Genomic DNA, 17,237 nt, shown 5'->3' on the forward strand with positions numbered 1-17,237 from the left:
AGTGCAAAATTAGGGTAAGTCACTACTATATTAATAGCAAATAGACTGTGTAAAGCTGTATCAGAGGTTGTCATAATTTAAATATGGTGTATCATCGTGTAGGCACTTAGTTTGTGTCAACAGTCTTAGGCAGAGAAACTCTAGCAGTCCCTGCTTAAACTCCAGCTGCCTCTGATTGCTGCTGATTTTCTGAAAAGTGGTAGCCTGTAAGACACACAAGTGCGAAATTATAAAGGTCAAAGCCAACATGTTCACATTCAGTGAGAAAACGGAGTTGTACTGATGGAGCAAAAGAGCAATGCATGCTTGATAGAAAGTCCTCTTAACTGGGCAGCTGTATTCAAGTCTAGCAGCAGCCTTTAGATGCCTTTGCTTGCTGTAGAATGTGCTGTATTAGTTTCACTTCTGAGGTAGCAAAAGCATGGACTGCTTGGGTCAAATCTTCATTCAAATTTAACAACATTAAGTAAAACTGAAGAAAGCTTTCTTGCTAGCTGCTTTCATAAGACCACTGAATGCCACACAGACTTAGTTTTACTGGCTAATTTAAAGTCCTAAAATTGTGAATTACTTGGAGCAATTTTTATTGGACTTAATTTCTTTTGAACTGCTTTATTTAAATATAAATAACAAGAGCGGGTCTTTGACTCGTAATAAAACACAACGCATGCCTTTCTTTTTTGCTTGTGCTTATTGTTTTTATGTGAGCATTTTTTTCGTAGTAAAGTATGTGAGCACAGAATTCTATTTGTTTAACTATCCACTTTTTTGACCCTTTCTTCTAATATTTATTCATTGTATATAGTAACTAGAAACTCAGTACCTCCATTGTAAGATGATAATCACTGATACCAACAGATACCACTGATAAATAGCTCAGATACAGTTGTTGGATAATAACCCCTTATTCACCAGTCTATATTCTCACTGCTCAAAATCATTAATTAATCAAATAAACATACCCATATGCAGCACACACTCTCATCTCCATTCTGAAATCAATACTCTATGAGGGTATGATCTATTCAGTGAATTTAATTTATGAAAACAAACTCACAGCCTTGACAGTTATTTGTCATTTGTATATCTCACTTCTTGGGTTTGTTTTCTTTATTAAAAAAAATGCTTTATAAATTAATCTGTTCTTTTTCTTTCTTATGCCTTTATTGCTTCCAAGGTTATGCCTTTCTGCTGTTCCAGGAAGAAAGCTCTGTACAAGCTCTGATAGATGCCTGTCTGGAAGAAGACGGGAAACTTTACCTGTGTGTGTCAAGTCCCACAATCAAGGATAAACCAGTAAGTAGCTTATGCCATGACACTTACGCTGGTTGCTAACCCATTTGCTGTTACTCTTTTCAGTTAATAAATAAATAAAGAAATACTTACAGTTAATTGACTTGTCCATTTCCTGTTGCTGTCCTTGCTGTTACATTGAATTGACTTCTGTATCAGCGTAACATGGTTTTAACATTTGCTTCTTTCAGATAAATGCCATGTTCAATTAACTTTTATATTTGGTACTTCTGGTATGTTGCAGGAGTATGCATCCTTTTACAATGTTAGCTGTAAAACAATCAGATTATAATTTTTCCCTCTATATTATTTGAAAGAAAAGAAAGCCTTATGCAATGAAATGAAGAAACTTAACACCCAGTTAAAATCCAGATAGCTTCAAATATCTCCTGTACTTCATTAGGTTTCTTTATCATTATTTTTTCTGCATGCAATAGCTAATCAATTTATAATTTAGATCTCATTTACCTTATATAAACTGCAGGGTAAAAACAAGTAATGCAGACAGCTACAGCAGAATAGAAGACACATGGTAACCTGTTTCTATTGTTCACATCTCTAGAATTCTTCAATGCTATTCTTTTTGCGGCTATGGATACATACAAATTGGATGAAAACCACAGATGAATATGATAGGATTAAAAACATGCTGCCTCTTAAAAACACTATTAAAAAGCTTGCACAGATAAATGAACAACCAAATATTACAGCACAGTGAGTGTGCTTATGTGATTTCTAGGATCAAAAAAAATGGATGGATGAACAGCTTTATCCAAATAACTTCTGAGCAGGTTTTTTTTCTGTGTAATCTAAAGATTTCTTATCAGCTGTGTTGCTTGCTGCTTAACAGAAGTGACCATTCACACATTATAAAAAGATCATTTTGTTATCCAAGCACAGAAATTGATTTTATGCCCACTCCTATCGATGCTTTAAAATTTGGATCACTGTATGTGATTTCAGAAAAGCCAGAAGCCCAAACTGCAACTGTAATTGCACATACCTGGTAAAATGTTCTGAAAGTCCTTTCACAGATTTCTTATTAAAATGGCCATTAGGGGCAGGTAATTAATGAGATAGGAGTTTGCTATGATGAAATTTAACTCAAGCCTGGCCTCTAGAGGTGATAAATGAATTGTCCACCTTCTTTGAAACACCTTAGATAAGCTATGTTCTCAAATGTTTTGGTGCTTATACTACCGATTTACTGCTTTTGCTAAGTTAAAATTATATTCTTAATTATAGAAAGATTTGGCAGTTGTTTCTTAATTTTAATTGAGTTGTCAAGTTCATCTACTAAAAACAATCCTTAATACAGGTGCAAATTCGACCTTGGAACCTAAGTGACAGTGACTTTGTGATGGATGGGTCTCAGCCTTTGGATCCAAGAAAAACTATCTTTGTTGGAGGAGTTCCACGGCCCCTCCGAGCTGGTGAGTAGAAGGAAAATGTAGGCCATGTAGCAGGGGGTTCCAGATTAAGCAGAAAAGATGAGAAAAGATATATACTATATGTAAAAGAACAGAAAATATACCCACTCTTTTGCAAAGATCATAGCCCACTTTCTAAGTCAGTGTCTTCCTGTCTACAAAATACAAACTGTGAACATTTTATATCTTTTAAATAGGTTACTAATTAGGATTTTCAGTAGAAACAGTTTTCCCCAAGTTTGCATAATATCCTAGAACTTGGCTGATTTTTTGTAATGTATACCATCTTAATCCTAACCCTGATTTGCTTGCTGAGATGCAGACAAGTTCCCCTTTCCTTTGACTAGAAGACAAACTTTTCCCAGCCCCTTTCCAAACCAGTTCCAACTACATCTCTATGACTTCTCTTTCCCTTTTTCTCAATCCTAACCCTAATTTTTCCATGGAGCGGTAGACAAGGCCTCTCAGCCATTGTCCAGAGAAAAAATTTTTCCCAGCCCAGGTCTCCTGATGGCCCCACTCTGTACTGAAGACCACTTTCCAGACCCACTCCTAATGTAGCTTCACCCTTAACTCTTTTTCTTCACTTTTATTTGCAGAGCCATAGACAAGACTCCTTAGCCTTTGGCCAGAAGAAAGATTTATCCCAGCCCACATCTCCTGGCAGCCACCACTTTGTTTTGAAGGCCCCTTTTTAGCACAGCTCCCAACTGTAGCTCAACACTCTTTTCTTTCTTCCAAACCCTTGTATTTTTGGTGAGCCAATGACAAGGTCACAAAGCAAATTGCAACATTTCTCCTAGCTAGGTCTTTTGGCAGCCCTTGCTTCTGTTCAGTAGTCCCTCTCCATCTTCACTCCAAGTCAGCTGCATGGTTTTTCTTTTTCATCCTCTCAACCCTAATCCTAATTTTCCAGGGCTGTAGTAGACAAGACCGCTCAGTCATTGTCTGGAAGAAAGACTTCTGGATCAGGTTTCCTGGTAGCCCTTACTTTCCTTTGGCAGCCACTTTCCAGCCCACTGCAACTTCAGCTCCTCGCTTTATCTTTCTCCTAATCCTAATTCTTTTGGGAAGCTGTACCCAAGGTCCCCCAGCCATTGCTGACAGTAAGATTTCTCCCAGCCCAGGTTTCTTGGCAGCTTTCACTTTCCTCACCATTTTAAAATAAGGCATAATTATAAGATGGTAATTATGTAAATAGCAACAATTAAACATTATCTGATTTCTAATTATAGCCTTTATAAAACTGTATGTCATCTGGCCTGTCATAGATTACATTTGACATGCATTACATTTGAAAACTGATGCCTTTAAATAGTTAACTTCTCCAAAGCAGACAAATAGTTTCCAGTTTTTCTCGTTTGCAACTTTAGAGATCTGATACAGAAGTTTTTACTAAGATGTCTGAACACTGCATGGTTTCCTTGTCCTGGAATCCTGTATATTCTTTGTCTACTCTTTGGCAAGAGTAGCTTACTGGAACTACTATTGTAAATGTTTTTAAGTGTTCCTGACGTTTGTTCCGTACTGTCACTTTCAGAGATCATGACCCAAATCATGATTCCAAATCATTAGAAACCAGAAGAATCTACTAGTCACTACATTATGCTGATAGTTTCCCCTTACTGTTTGGAGCAAGAGTATTATCTGGTTTGGTAGAATAAGTTTTGCTCATTGCAAATGGACAAATTAGCATATGGTCTTCCCTTAATGTGACGCACACATTTATACAAATACACATACATATTCAATTTAAAAATTGTCTCTACTCTCTGTATAATTAACTAGTGAAAATTTTATGAGAACTATAAGGATTTAAATATTTTGTATATCTCTTTCATTTTATCTTGGATGGCTAAATTTCAACTTGCTACTGGAAGTGTTTTCACACATTAGCATAAAAAAAATGGCTGACTTGGCACAGCCTGTACAGGTCCCATTATCTTGCTTTGTGAGGGTTTGTCCCTCACCCATCTGACAAATTTGTTTGCCTATCAACTTTTAAAGAGAGCTTGGCTTGATGACCATACATCTTTGCACAGTTTACATGTCTCTTTTCTACTTCCTTCAGTTCTTTCCCTTAACTTTCCTCCTGTATGTTTCTTCAGCCATGCACTCAGCCTGTCTTATTTTATGAATGATATTTATAACTTCTTTAGAGTTATCCTTAGTGTCAGAAAAAGCAAAAACCACTTTGAAAGATCCAAAATCAAGTTAATGTTCTACAAAAATACTGTTAAGTTGCACCCAAAATGTAGGCTTGATTTAAGTGTAGTAACTTATCATGATTCACAAAGTTTTGTTTCAAATGTAAAACACTTCCTTAATGTCTTTTCAACCTTAGTAATTAGGGCAAAATACCAGATTCTAAATACAGGAATACCTTTAAGTGATCTTATATGTAAACTAGCAGTAACAAGCCTGGCTGGAGCTTGGGGAGATCCTGAATACCTAATCCCAAATACCAGAGTTTTAATTTACAATATGATAAATTCTAAAACAGTTGACCTGATACCTACTTTAACAATGTAACTCTGCATTTTTTTTTCACGCTTCAGTCACACCAAGTTTCTTTTTACAGATTCTGGTTTTTGCCTTTATGTTTTACGGTAATTTATGTAGGGTTGATTCAATCTGTTAAAAGCAATGTTTGGGTTTACTGTTTTAGACTTTGGAAGACAAGTGTGCTTTTTTTAATGGAACAAACAAAACACAACACTATTGTTTATGTTAAATCTATAATATTTAACAATTGAATTCTTGCAGTTGAATTGGCAATGATTATGGACCGTTTATATGGAGGTGTCTGCTATGCTGGCATTGATACAGACCCAGAGTTGAAGTATCCAAAAGGTGCTGGCAGAGTGGCCTTCTCCAATCAGCAGAGCTATATTGCTGCTATCAGTGCTCGCTTTGTCCAGCTCCAACATAATGACATTGATAAACGGGTAAGTAAAATAGCATGGAACAGAATGGTTGTTACTCACAAAACTGTACAGAAATGAAAAACATCCTTATATTAATATTGTGTTGGAGAACACTGTAACCTCTGTTCTTCAGATGACATTGGTTAATTATTTAAAGGCTTATTTAAGCAGCTAAAGCAGAGTGAAAAAATATATCTTAAACATCTTAGATAACTGTTAAGCACTAAAACCAGAAAATATTTAGTTGTAAGCTCACTTGTTCTTGGTTTTGGTTTGAATTCTGAAGGTCAAACACCATAGAATTTCCCAGCTTCTTTCTCCTCCTTTTGTCGTGGTTTGCTCCTTGTGCATCAGCAGCTTTTAGTTAGTGGCTACTTATATAGCTTCTGGCATTTCTGCTATTAGGCAACATATTCTCTCAGCAATGTACGTCTAGACTTGAGGTTCCTAAAACACAGGCTTATTATAATAGGTAATGCTGACCTCGAAAGTCTTGAGAATTATTTAACCAAAACCAAACGCCAATAGATGCTTGATAAGCAAAAGGGGGGGAAAATGTTCAGTACATATGAAATCCTCGTTTCTAAAGGGCTTTTCAAGTATAGAGTGAAGTTAAGGTATTTACTGAAATCTAAGTTGGAGACATTAAAAGAAAACATTACTTAATTTCCAAGACTTTTTTTTTCTTCCTTTAGACCTTCTGTCTTCACCTCTTGATTACATGTAAAAATAAACCCTATGTTTTTGAGGACCTGGCATCTAGAATTATTCAAAAGAACATACAGCATGCACTGCTGCTATGTATTTTTACAATAGGGATGACTTGTTTTGTGCTTTATCTAATATAAATTGTTTCTTAAGAAGTCAGCTTGAGAGGTATTGGATGTGTCTATTATGTGCAGTATACATATAAAAACACGCAGCTGCAAAGTCTAAGCTATTTTTACTTTTTCTTTAAAAACCTAAACTGAACTTTTGGTCAGATTAGACGAGGTCATGGAGTTGTAAATCCTCAAACCATTTCTCTGTGGTGCTACTATACCTCATAATTTTAACTAAGACAAGGCTGTTCCTAAGTATTTCTTGTCCATTTCTGAAAAATTTTACAGAGAGGCTAAGAAGATTAATTCTGGAGTCTTAATCATAGTGTTGAACCTGTTGAGATTTATATATCAGCCATGTTTAAAAACTTGGGTTTTTTTCTAAGCTTTAGGATACAGTCACAAATTATGCTAGCTGATAGTTTTTTCCATCAATCAGTACTTTTCCCAGTTGGTTGAGAGATAATTTAAGTTTATTTAATTATCTTTTATCTGTTTTTAAAATAGGTTTATCTGTGAGTTTGTAAAAGTATGAAGGCTCTTAATCAGTCCTTAAATATTAGTTTTTAATTCTAATAGATTGAAGTCCCTGAATTGTACATCATACATTCTTAAAATTATTTCACTATTAACCAAAACAAGAAAAGGAGTGAGAGAGAGAGAATCTACTTCAGACCTTTACAATTCATGCTTTGGAAATGTGAGCAGGTGGGGATCTAGAGATGTGCTGGATATTGGACCTGCTTTTTTCCAATTTAATTTGAGACAGTGCCGTTTTATTTTACATGATAGTTCTAATTTTAGTGGTAGGGCATCTGATAAGCAAAATGGCAGTTATTCAGACTTGTTCCATGCCATACTAGTAGTACAGTGTAGTTTAAAAATAAATAAATAAAATTGGCAGTTCTAGCTGTTCCATAGGCTAGAAATATAATTCACTAGATAAGCTTTACTTCAAATGACTAACATTTATTGAAACGTGATCAGGATAAGCTGAAGTAAAATTCAGCATAAAGCTTTTTTGTATAATATATTTCTCATTTTTCAACTTAATATCTCATTCTGTGTTTCTTTAATACTGCATGTATTTAAGTGTAGTTACAGGAGTCAAGTTTTCCTTGCAATATACAAATTTTGCCAGACTAGCACTTGTGTAGTTACAGCAAAATTATTTATAAGTATGTATATTTCAATTTTTTTCTATCTCTTTTAATGTAGTTGACTGTACTTAACCACTTTATAAATAGCATTATAGAGCCATAAGAATTACACATGCATAAGCTAATGATTTCCCCAGAATGAATAAACATTCAATTTAAATGTGTAGGCTTGATTCTTAGGAACAGACACAGAGGAGGGAACTCACATGTTGTCAACTTCTGTAATAGTATCATTGCAAGTGCCTGGTCATGCATCAACTTGTGTTTGGTGCAAGTGCTTTAAAAGCAAAAAGAATTCCAGTCCTAAGATGTTTACAACTGAGTGTAGGATAAAAGTCAGCAGCTCTCCAGCCTATTTGTAATTGATGGCAAGGCTATAGCTGGAACAACTATGAAATCTTACTACATTTCTAGAGCTAAAAATCTTGAGATAGTGATTTTTTTCTAGCATAAGGCAGAGTATTTAATTAATACAAGTGCATTTAATCTTGTTTAATTTGAATCTTCTCTTCCTTTATTAGTCTGGTCCTGCATTTTGCAGTTCACAAAAAACAAAGAAACAAAAAAACCTCTCTGGAAACCTCTGAAACTCACCAGACCTTTGAAGTTTAGAAATATAATTTTGTTCTTTATCATTTTTCTTCCTAAATGCTGCACTCTCGCACCCTGCCCCTGTAACAACTGTATTCACATTCCTGGAGGTTTCTTAGACAGCAGCAGAATCCTTAGGGATGCTATTTTTACTGTACTTCCATCTTGGTACTTTCACATACCTAACTCTTCCAAGAAACATTGACTAGTTACCAAAGCACACCCTTCTTTCTTGAGATTTTCTAACAAGTAAAGTGGTTGGTATGAAAATTTAACTACCAACCGCTTTGGGTTAATCCAGCATCAGTTGAAAACCTTCAGTAGAGTCAAAAGAATTAAAATATTGTTCCTTCTATTCATACTTAGAAAAACTATTTTATCTCCTTACAGTTATTTTTCTTTTTCCTGGTGCAGGTGGAAGTGAAGCCATATGTGCTGGATGATCAGATGTGTGATGAATGCCAGGGCACTCGCTGTGGTGGAAAATTTGCTCCATTCTTTTGTGCCAATGTTACCTGTTTGCAGTATTACTGTGAATACTGCTGGGCAAGCATACACTCTCGTGCTGGGCGAGAGTTCCACAAACCACTGGTAAAGGAGGGAGGTGACCGGCCCCGCCACGTCCCATTCCGCTGGAGCTGAACCCCAGGCCTCACCCAGCAACAAGTACTGGAGTAGATAAAATCGAGTGAAAAGAGAGCGCTGCCTCAGGGCTTAGTGTTCTGGAAATCTGTGCATTCGTCCTCGACTTTAATGAAGATATGGGTCTTTTTATTACTATTATTATTATTATTTACAGTCACATTACTGAACTCAGTGTCCAGTATAATACAAACCGGCAGAGTGTAACTGTACTGATTTTGCACTTTGATTCACACAAACATCTGCTTGGTACCTTAATTTCCTACACAAGACTTGTCACTAGTGACATTATGTAGACTGCCATTCTTAATCAGCCTTCACTGGGTTGATGTGTATGTGATGAAGATTTTTTTATTATAATTATTTTTATTTTTAAACTGGAGCATGCACTTATTTTCAGAAATTTAGACTTGCCCCTAGCAGATGACTTACCAAAGGTAATATTCACAAGTAGGTGGCAGATGTAGCAAAAACTTAAAACAGATATTCAGCAATCATTAGTTTGGGTCATTTAGAGTAGTAATAACCCTTAAAGAAAATAAGCCTTTAGTTGCTCTCCATTTTGACTTGTAAGGATGATACCTCATAAGCTGGATCAGACTTTTTTCTTTTGTTTTGCTGAGGGTTTTTTTTTGTTTGTTTTGTTTTGTGGGTTTTTTTTTTTTAGGTCTTTTAGTGTTATGTAAATGTATGCTGCAATAGCTTTTGCTGCTATTAAAATGGTATTACTAATACCATAATACTCTATTCAGGCTAGGGTATCAATTACAAAATGAATATGTGATTAAAATAGTGATGGCTGCTGAAAGGAGATCAGTATAGCATACAGAAAAGCTTCCAAGGAAGGTCAATATTTTTTGACTGCATGTTTACTTAATCAGGTTGCTGCATGCAATAAATTTTATATATGTCTAATATAAAACCTGCCCACAATGCACAAATTATGAACCTACGTAGGCTACAAAATACTCAGTAACAAAAAAAAAAATGATTACTGACTGGAGGAAGGCATGCCTCAATAAATGTAATGCTTCTGAAATTAGGATCAGCCCATTACAGAATGACCTATACTACAACAAATATAAAAACTAGCTGTAGGATATTCTTAAAACAAATTTGTGGATGGTAGATGAAGTACTTTGCGGTGCTCTGTTATATATCGTGCAATTTATTTTATATAGTAAAGTGATTATGTCTAGTACTGTGATCAAACTTAACTGTTAAAGCCTCTGTATCCAACATTAACACATTTTTGACAGTTCATAACAGGTACATAAACAGAAATGAGCTCTTAGTTACAATCTCTCTCCTAATGCTTGCATCATTTACGTAGCTGCAGACCTTGTCCAGAAAACCAAAGAGCTCATGCTAGCGTACATACACTACCGATTAGATAGTCTGTCAAACTAATAAACTAGGCACATTTAAGAAAGTTAGGAAAAAAAGTGGTGCTAAAGAAATGTCTGCATATTAAAGTAACATGAGATGTCTGCTCTGTGGATGTGGTGTTATCTCTCTAATCCCTGGATGTATCCTGTGAAGCTTGAATACAATTAAGACCTGCTAACACAGTGGACATTTTTTTAGCATGAACTATGGGGCTGCAGATAGCATATAAACACACTTGGTATACTAATGATTGTGAGAATGTGTACACTATTTTTTCTTTTCCTCCTTTGTTTTTGCAGTTCTGGGGACAATCTGACTGGATATGACACCGCATAGTAGATTTAAATGTTCTGGGTTTTGTTTGTTGTGATGTCCTTGTTTGTGTCTAATTTAGTAAGTTGTTTTTCCCAATGTTTAGTTGCGAGTATTGGCTTTGAAAGGATTTTTTTCTGTTTTTGGAAAAAAAAAAAAAAGAAAAAATAGTTTTTTACTGGTTTAAAATGCTAATTATAATTATCCCTTTTGAAGTTACTTCTGGGCGTTTTTGTGATATTGCTTTTCCCAGCCCAGGTGTCTTTTCTGTTTTTTTTCATCTGTACAAGACATTTTGTTATGCACTACTTTTTGTATCTAGACAGTTTTCAACAGTCGGCTGATGATTTTTTTTAAAGAAAAAGGCATGCTTTCTGACTGACATGATCTTTTGCAATACCTCAATTTTGAAATATAGGAAAGAAAATGATATTTTCTAAGTAAGTTTATTCAGAAAAATATATATTAATTTAATTCTGCAAGAAAAATGATTTAACAGATGGGTAACTTTATTTTTTTCATGCTTATTTGAGTTTTTTTGAAAATGAAGAAGTTAGAGCTTTATAACTGTAATATTAAAGATCATAGCTAACCTACAGAAATCTACCTAATTATGTGAAAGAAGTAAACCTTTTTGAAGAAATACCCCTCTTTCATGTAGAAAAATACCCCCAGAGAGAGAGAGAGAGAGAGAGAGAAGCTGGAAAATGTGCAAAATAGCATAATGTTGGATTAAATCTAAAACAAAATCATCATAAAGAACAGGTGTAAACACAAACTCCATTTGGTGCTGAAAGTTGTGAATAGAAGGTGAAAAAATATTTTCCCTTAATTTGTATATTTATAATCAAGTGTGATTACGCACGACTGACCAGAATTGTGAGAGTTCTTCTGTTTGTATTTTTTTAAAGAGAACTTTTTTTAGTTTATTAAATTATGACATGCTCCCTTTTGTTTTGTAAATGAATGTGCCCCTGAGTTGTTAATATGTTATATTAAAAGAGGGTCCTTCAAAAAAAGTTATTTTTTAAAATATGGAGTTCTGAACTGCAACTTGACTAAGAAGCCCCTGGGTACAACAGGTCCTATTGTGGCCTTTTCTGATGTGAGACTTGAACTAGTCGATTTTTTTGAAGGCTAACCTAACCTCGACTATTTGTTGTTATGTGCAATACTGTTTGTACTGTTTGTATAAAAAAAAAGAAAAATGAAAAGAAAAAAGGCATAAATCTTTATTGCAGATTTATTTTCATTGCAGACTTTAGACATTGTGATTCACTAAAATCATTTTTCTACTGTCAAATATGTACCTTTTCTTCATGCTGGTATTTTTTCAATAGTAATGTAGCCTTTGTACTGAGACAAATTTTCATTGTTATTTTTAGAAAGATTTTTTGCTAAGAAAAAAATTAAACATATTTACATATTTTTCATTTTTATTTCGTATTTTCTTTAAGGAGTGCTTTCTCAACCATTAATATAGTTGTTTCTGGGAGAGACTTTCATATCTGGTCAATGTCATTAATATTATTTTGTATTTTTACTTGGAATAAATTAATTTTATGATGCTAATTCTTTAAAAGTTTATTTTTTTCATTTTCAGTTATTTTTGAAGCTAAAATCTTTGTAATATTGTTACTAAAGTGTCTAGTTTTTTGAAATGCAAAGCTTTATGTATTAACTTGCTGATGTGGTTTACAATAGTGTGGCAATGATGAAAATGGTTGGTTATGTAAAGTGATTGGAAAATTGTAACAAAGAATTGGGCAATAAAATGACAGAATGAAGCAGAAAAAATGTGATATTTTGAAAAGCCTTTTCCTTTATCAAAATGATTTAGGGAGATAATAGGGATGTCACAGTACCAGTTCGCTGTCTAGATTTATACACCACCAGTGTTGATGAAATACTATTGCCGTTATAAGGAACTAAATCTATTGAAACAATGGGTTTTTGACCCTGCCCATTCAGCATAATCCTCCATTACTTTTCTCGTCATGAACTCAAACTCTTTTCAATAGTCTTATATTGAACCTCCTAAAATATATATTCTTCATTGTATTTTGCCACCGTGTTATTTATTTAATTAAATTGACCCTTTCCTGCACAACTTCCTTCCTGCATACATTTATCAGTGGCAGCATGGAGCAGACTGTAGGTACCCACATCATTTTCTAATGAAATTACCACATAGTGTTGGTAGCTGCCTAGTTAATCCAAAATAATGTATGTCCATTTCCTGGTAGCAATGCAGTAACCTATATTGCCACCATGTCTGAACATCTGGTCAGCTTCTTTGTCTTTCTCTGTTATTCTCTGCCTCTCTTGTGTCTTTGTCCTTTTTTTCTTTTATATTGGCAACACCAAGTGCCAATATCAGATCACCTTTCACTTCACCTCCATTTACATCACTTTTGTTTCCCTATGCAGCCAGAAGAAACCCCTTCCTGAAGCCAGTGACTCTCTGTTCTGGCACTTGAAACAATCCAGACTAAAACTGGTGTTGCGTAAACAGGGCATACAATGACTTTCTCTAGACAAAACAATTACTTCAACAAGTTACTGATGACCTTTTAGACTAACTTATGCTAGAGTGTTAGAGTGGCTCATCTGTAACCTGCAGAAAGATGTGTCCAGAGTTGGTCTATTGTGTATCCTCTGTGTGTTCAGTTCTGTAAGTAATGTATAGACTAGATCAAATAGTGAAGTAAAATTTAGACTCAAATTAGGTACTACTGGTTGGAATGTATGCAAATTGCAAACAAAGGAGATCAAGGAATGAAGAGGGAATAAAAAAATTCCTGCTAAGTGGTACAAAGTTTATGCTTATATTTCTGCCTACATGCTTGTATTTTATAGCCTGCTAGCAAGGCATGGGCTAAAACAAATTGTATTGCAAATATGCAGTTAGCAAATAACTTTGCTGATTTCACTATCTGTTAGAGTAGTAAAAAAAAAAAATAAGAAAAAAAAAAAAGGCGCTTAACTGGGAAAAGCTCCCATGTTAATATTTCAGTATTGTGACATCTCTACTTGCAAGGTATGAGTGAACGATTAGTCACAGATTTGTAGAAATGTCTCTTCTGTTTAATCTGGCTTGTATGTAGTTGCTTTATGCTAGTTTGTATGATGTCAGCTAAACCCTTTTTCTTTTCCTTCCTTTTTTTCTTTAAACCAAACTTCTTAATCTCTGCTGCTATAGTGTTCTATCATACCACAGAGTATTTTATATTCATGTTAGTGACTACTCTATACCCCAAATGGGTAGCTGGTCAGAAATCACATTGGTCACATAATTCTGACACACTCAAATTCACATGAGAAAAAGTTTAGCAGTAAGTAGAAAACCAGGGTGCTAATAAAAGATAATTTGGGCTCTTTTTTTTTTTTTTTCCTGGACGTAGTTCTGTTCTGTTGGGGTATAAAGTATTAGATATTTGTAATTTTACTGTCAAAATAATGGACATAACTTTTAGAGCATTCACAGCTAAGATCTCTGTACTTGTTTTTCAACTAATTTTAAATGTACTGTATCTTTTATTACATGTTCTCTTAGATTGTTTTTGCTAGTAATTCTAACAAGGCTTCTTCCTTTTTGGCTTGGACTAATGCTTGTACGGAACTGCAGTACTGTGACTAAACATGGAGCTCAATGCTGCTATTGCTTACAACTGCTTAAACTTTGTAGTTTGGACTTTATTTTTTTCTGTAATAACTTATTAAATATAGTTGTATGAAGTACTGATATTTGTCATCCTTTGCACATGCTAAGGAAATCTTGGGATATGCATTATGGGAATGTAAACTAGTTACAAAACCCCCAAAACTTGTACTGGAAAACTGTTTACACTAGATAAGGTTAAGCAAATACACACCTTACATGCACACAAACTATCTTTTCTAATTATATGATAATACAAGTTTATGGTCTACTTATGTTTTCTCTCTAAAATAGAAAAGCCACCCTTGATAAGGTATATATTATGCTAACCCAAAGGTAAATACAAAAATAAATACTATGGAAATATTTCTGAGAATGTAGCTTTCCCCACCAAAGGCAGTACCAAGTGCCTTTAAAAAAGGAACTGTTGAATTACTTTATCTGAAAAATTGCTGGCTAACTTATATTGCACTTTCTTATTAGCAGTTTAACAATGGCTGCAGGCTAGAGATTCGACTGATCCATTAAAGAAAAAAGCACCACAACACTAGTTTCTGCTGGTTTCTATTTTAAGAATAGGAGACAATTAAGGCTTAGCAACATATCTGTTTGGAACTCAGAATACTTCCTTGAAAAAAGTGTGAATTCTGTTATGTCAGGGAAAGCGAAGACCACAGGAATAGTGCATGTTCTATGTCACTGCTTTCTTTCAATGTCTACATAAATGCAGCTCAACAACCCTGCTGGAACTATCAGCACTAGAAATTACAGGTTGACTTCAATGTATGTGTTCCACTTACTTAAACAGGAACTGTGTAGGATTACACTAGAAATTAAATGCCCTTTGGAAACTGTATTAAAAGCTGATGAGGTTATGTGTGCTGACTAAGTATTGTGCATGCTCCCTTAGCGTGCAGAGCCCTGTGGCTTGTGTTATGCTGGTTTATCCTAACATTACCGTGTGCAATAGCTCATACACATTAAAGAAGAAAGCTTGGATGCCAGAAAAGAAAGGGAATGCTCTGGTATGGACTTGTTTTCAAACTGGTAGTGAATAACCGTTAACTCTCAGGAGAGTGGTCTGCTGACTGTTCTTCCAGAAGTGGTTTTACAAGACAGTGATCTGTAATAGGAATTCTAGTAGTAAATAAATGTATGAGAACTTGTAGGCTTCTGGTTACTTCAGAGTTAAATTTGAGAAGGGAGTTCTTATAAACACCTTCCAATTAATGAGTGTTAAACTGCTTATTGTAGCTTCTCACTGTACAATGTTCCAAGTCCATCTGGACAAAATCAGTCTGGGTTTACCCCCTTCCTCTATTACAGAGAACAATTGTGGGAGGAAGCGCAGCCTCTCTGGAACTTCTAATCCCCAATCCTTCCATTACTGCATTACTGATAAAGTAAGCCATGCCACTTGTAAGGTACTGATACTGACAATTTTCCTTCTCCAGCTGGTAGCAGCATTTAACTCAGACATTGCCTGCATTAAAAAAAGGTTGCACTAATTTAATTTAAACCATTGCACCTAAGTAAGTACAAAAGGCTGCATGGCCTCTTTTGCTTCTGGTTTGTACGTGTTATTTTTGCTAGGCTTAAACTGAACTAAACCAGCTACCTTTATGACTATTGAAACTTGTGTATTAAACCTATTTAGGCATGCTTCTAAGCTAAACATCTTTGTCCTCAAGGCACCAAAGCAACATGTCACCCCTCACACAGACCTGCAGAAAAGCCAAAGCTTAGCTCTTAAAAGCCACAATCTGCTTTCCTCATGTTTAGCAAAAGCTAAACAGCATGAGCACACAGGGAGAATTGCTGCATTCTCTCCTAGAGATCAGCCAGAGAATGGGTTTTAAAACAAGCAATGTATTTAATGTGTTTTCATAAAAATGGTACTAGCTGCTTGAAAAACCCTTATACCACACAATTCTATTATGAACACAGGACAAAGTTGCATACAGCAGATGCACACACAAACTACGCCTGTTCAAATGAATTTTCTCTCTCTCTCCCCAGTGGCAAGCAAGGTTTTGCAGTTTATCTTGGGATGACAAACTATACCTAGAGCAACTTGAGAAGGAAACATGATTAAAGTCCAGAAATCTCCCCCTTTTTCTGTTTTGGAAGGAGAAATAAAATACCAGCAAGTATAAAATACCAGCAAGTCATATGGCAGGCCCTTGGCAATAGTTAGGACACAACTCATGCTGCCTTGCTCATAGCACAGTAGCTTCCCCGTGTGGCCATGCCAGCCATTACTTGACTAGCATGATAGGCACTTGGGGCTAAACCAGTAAAACCAGGTACCCATTTGCTACTTTTAGGTGCCTGAGTGACATTTACTTGCTACCAACTTCCTAAAATCCCCTTTGAGCTGCTGGCTGGCATTGCTTGGGCGTATGTTTTTGTGTCTTAATACCTCCGAATTGTTCAGTAACCCAAGATCTACTTAAGATTCTCAGGGTATTTCCCTGTATTTTTTTAACCTGCAGGCCTAAACACAGAAAACACTTGCAAACATATTTATAGGACCAAGTTTCACGTAAAAGAGAACAGTAGTTTATTTCTCCTTCTCTATCCAATAGCCTGAGTGGTTAAAACACTTGGCATTTTTTAATTTTTATTATTTTCTTTTTCCAAATTTCCTGCACTATGGAGCAAGGACTAAACCTTTTTGCTCTTGACTGTAGGAACTACTCTAACTATTTTGTGACACATACTTTGGTCTCTACCAAGTGAAGAAAAATGGTTTCTGGAACAGCATAAGCATCACCACTAACGTAAATAATCAAAATGGTTGTTCATAAAATTACATGTATCAAGATAGTGCCCTCTGATTGATACACCTTTTGACTTCCTTGCCAGCTTCAACATGTACTTCAGACCCATTGAAATAAAAGTTCGAAAGAGAGAGAGAGATGGCACAATTCACATGCAAAATAATTCTGTAAAATACTGCCAAAAATAATGGCAGATGATACAACTCGTGATCTCATCTCATCTTTCCT

General features: G+C 35.2%; 1 protein-coding gene across 5 annotated transcripts in view; it reads left to right on the plus strand.

Moving 5' to 3' along the window:
* The window catches only part of CPEB3 (cytoplasmic polyadenylation element binding protein 3), a 97,171-nt gene extending 82,865 nt beyond the window's left edge, over window positions 1-14,306 (plus strand). For all 5 annotated transcript variants that reach the window (XM_069796663.1, XM_069796664.1, XM_069796666.1 and 2 more), the window contains 4 exons: window positions 1,178-1,296; window positions 2,612-2,726; window positions 5,490-5,671; window positions 8,637-14,306. In XM_069796663.1, the coding sequence (XP_069652764.1) occupies window positions 1,178-1,296; window positions 2,612-2,726; window positions 5,490-5,671; window positions 8,637-8,864 (644 nt within the window). In that variant the 3' untranslated portion in view covers window positions 8,865-14,306. The remainder of the gene's footprint in view (window positions 1-1,177; window positions 1,297-2,611; window positions 2,727-5,489; window positions 5,672-8,636) is intronic.
* Window positions 14,307-17,237: the final 2,931 nt, after the last annotated feature.

The sequence above is a fragment of the Haliaeetus albicilla genome, chromosome 11 (assembly GCF_947461875.1).
Source record: "Haliaeetus albicilla chromosome 11, bHalAlb1.1, whole genome shotgun sequence".
Taxonomy (NCBI): Eukaryota; Metazoa; Chordata; class Aves; order Accipitriformes; family Accipitridae; genus Haliaeetus; species Haliaeetus albicilla.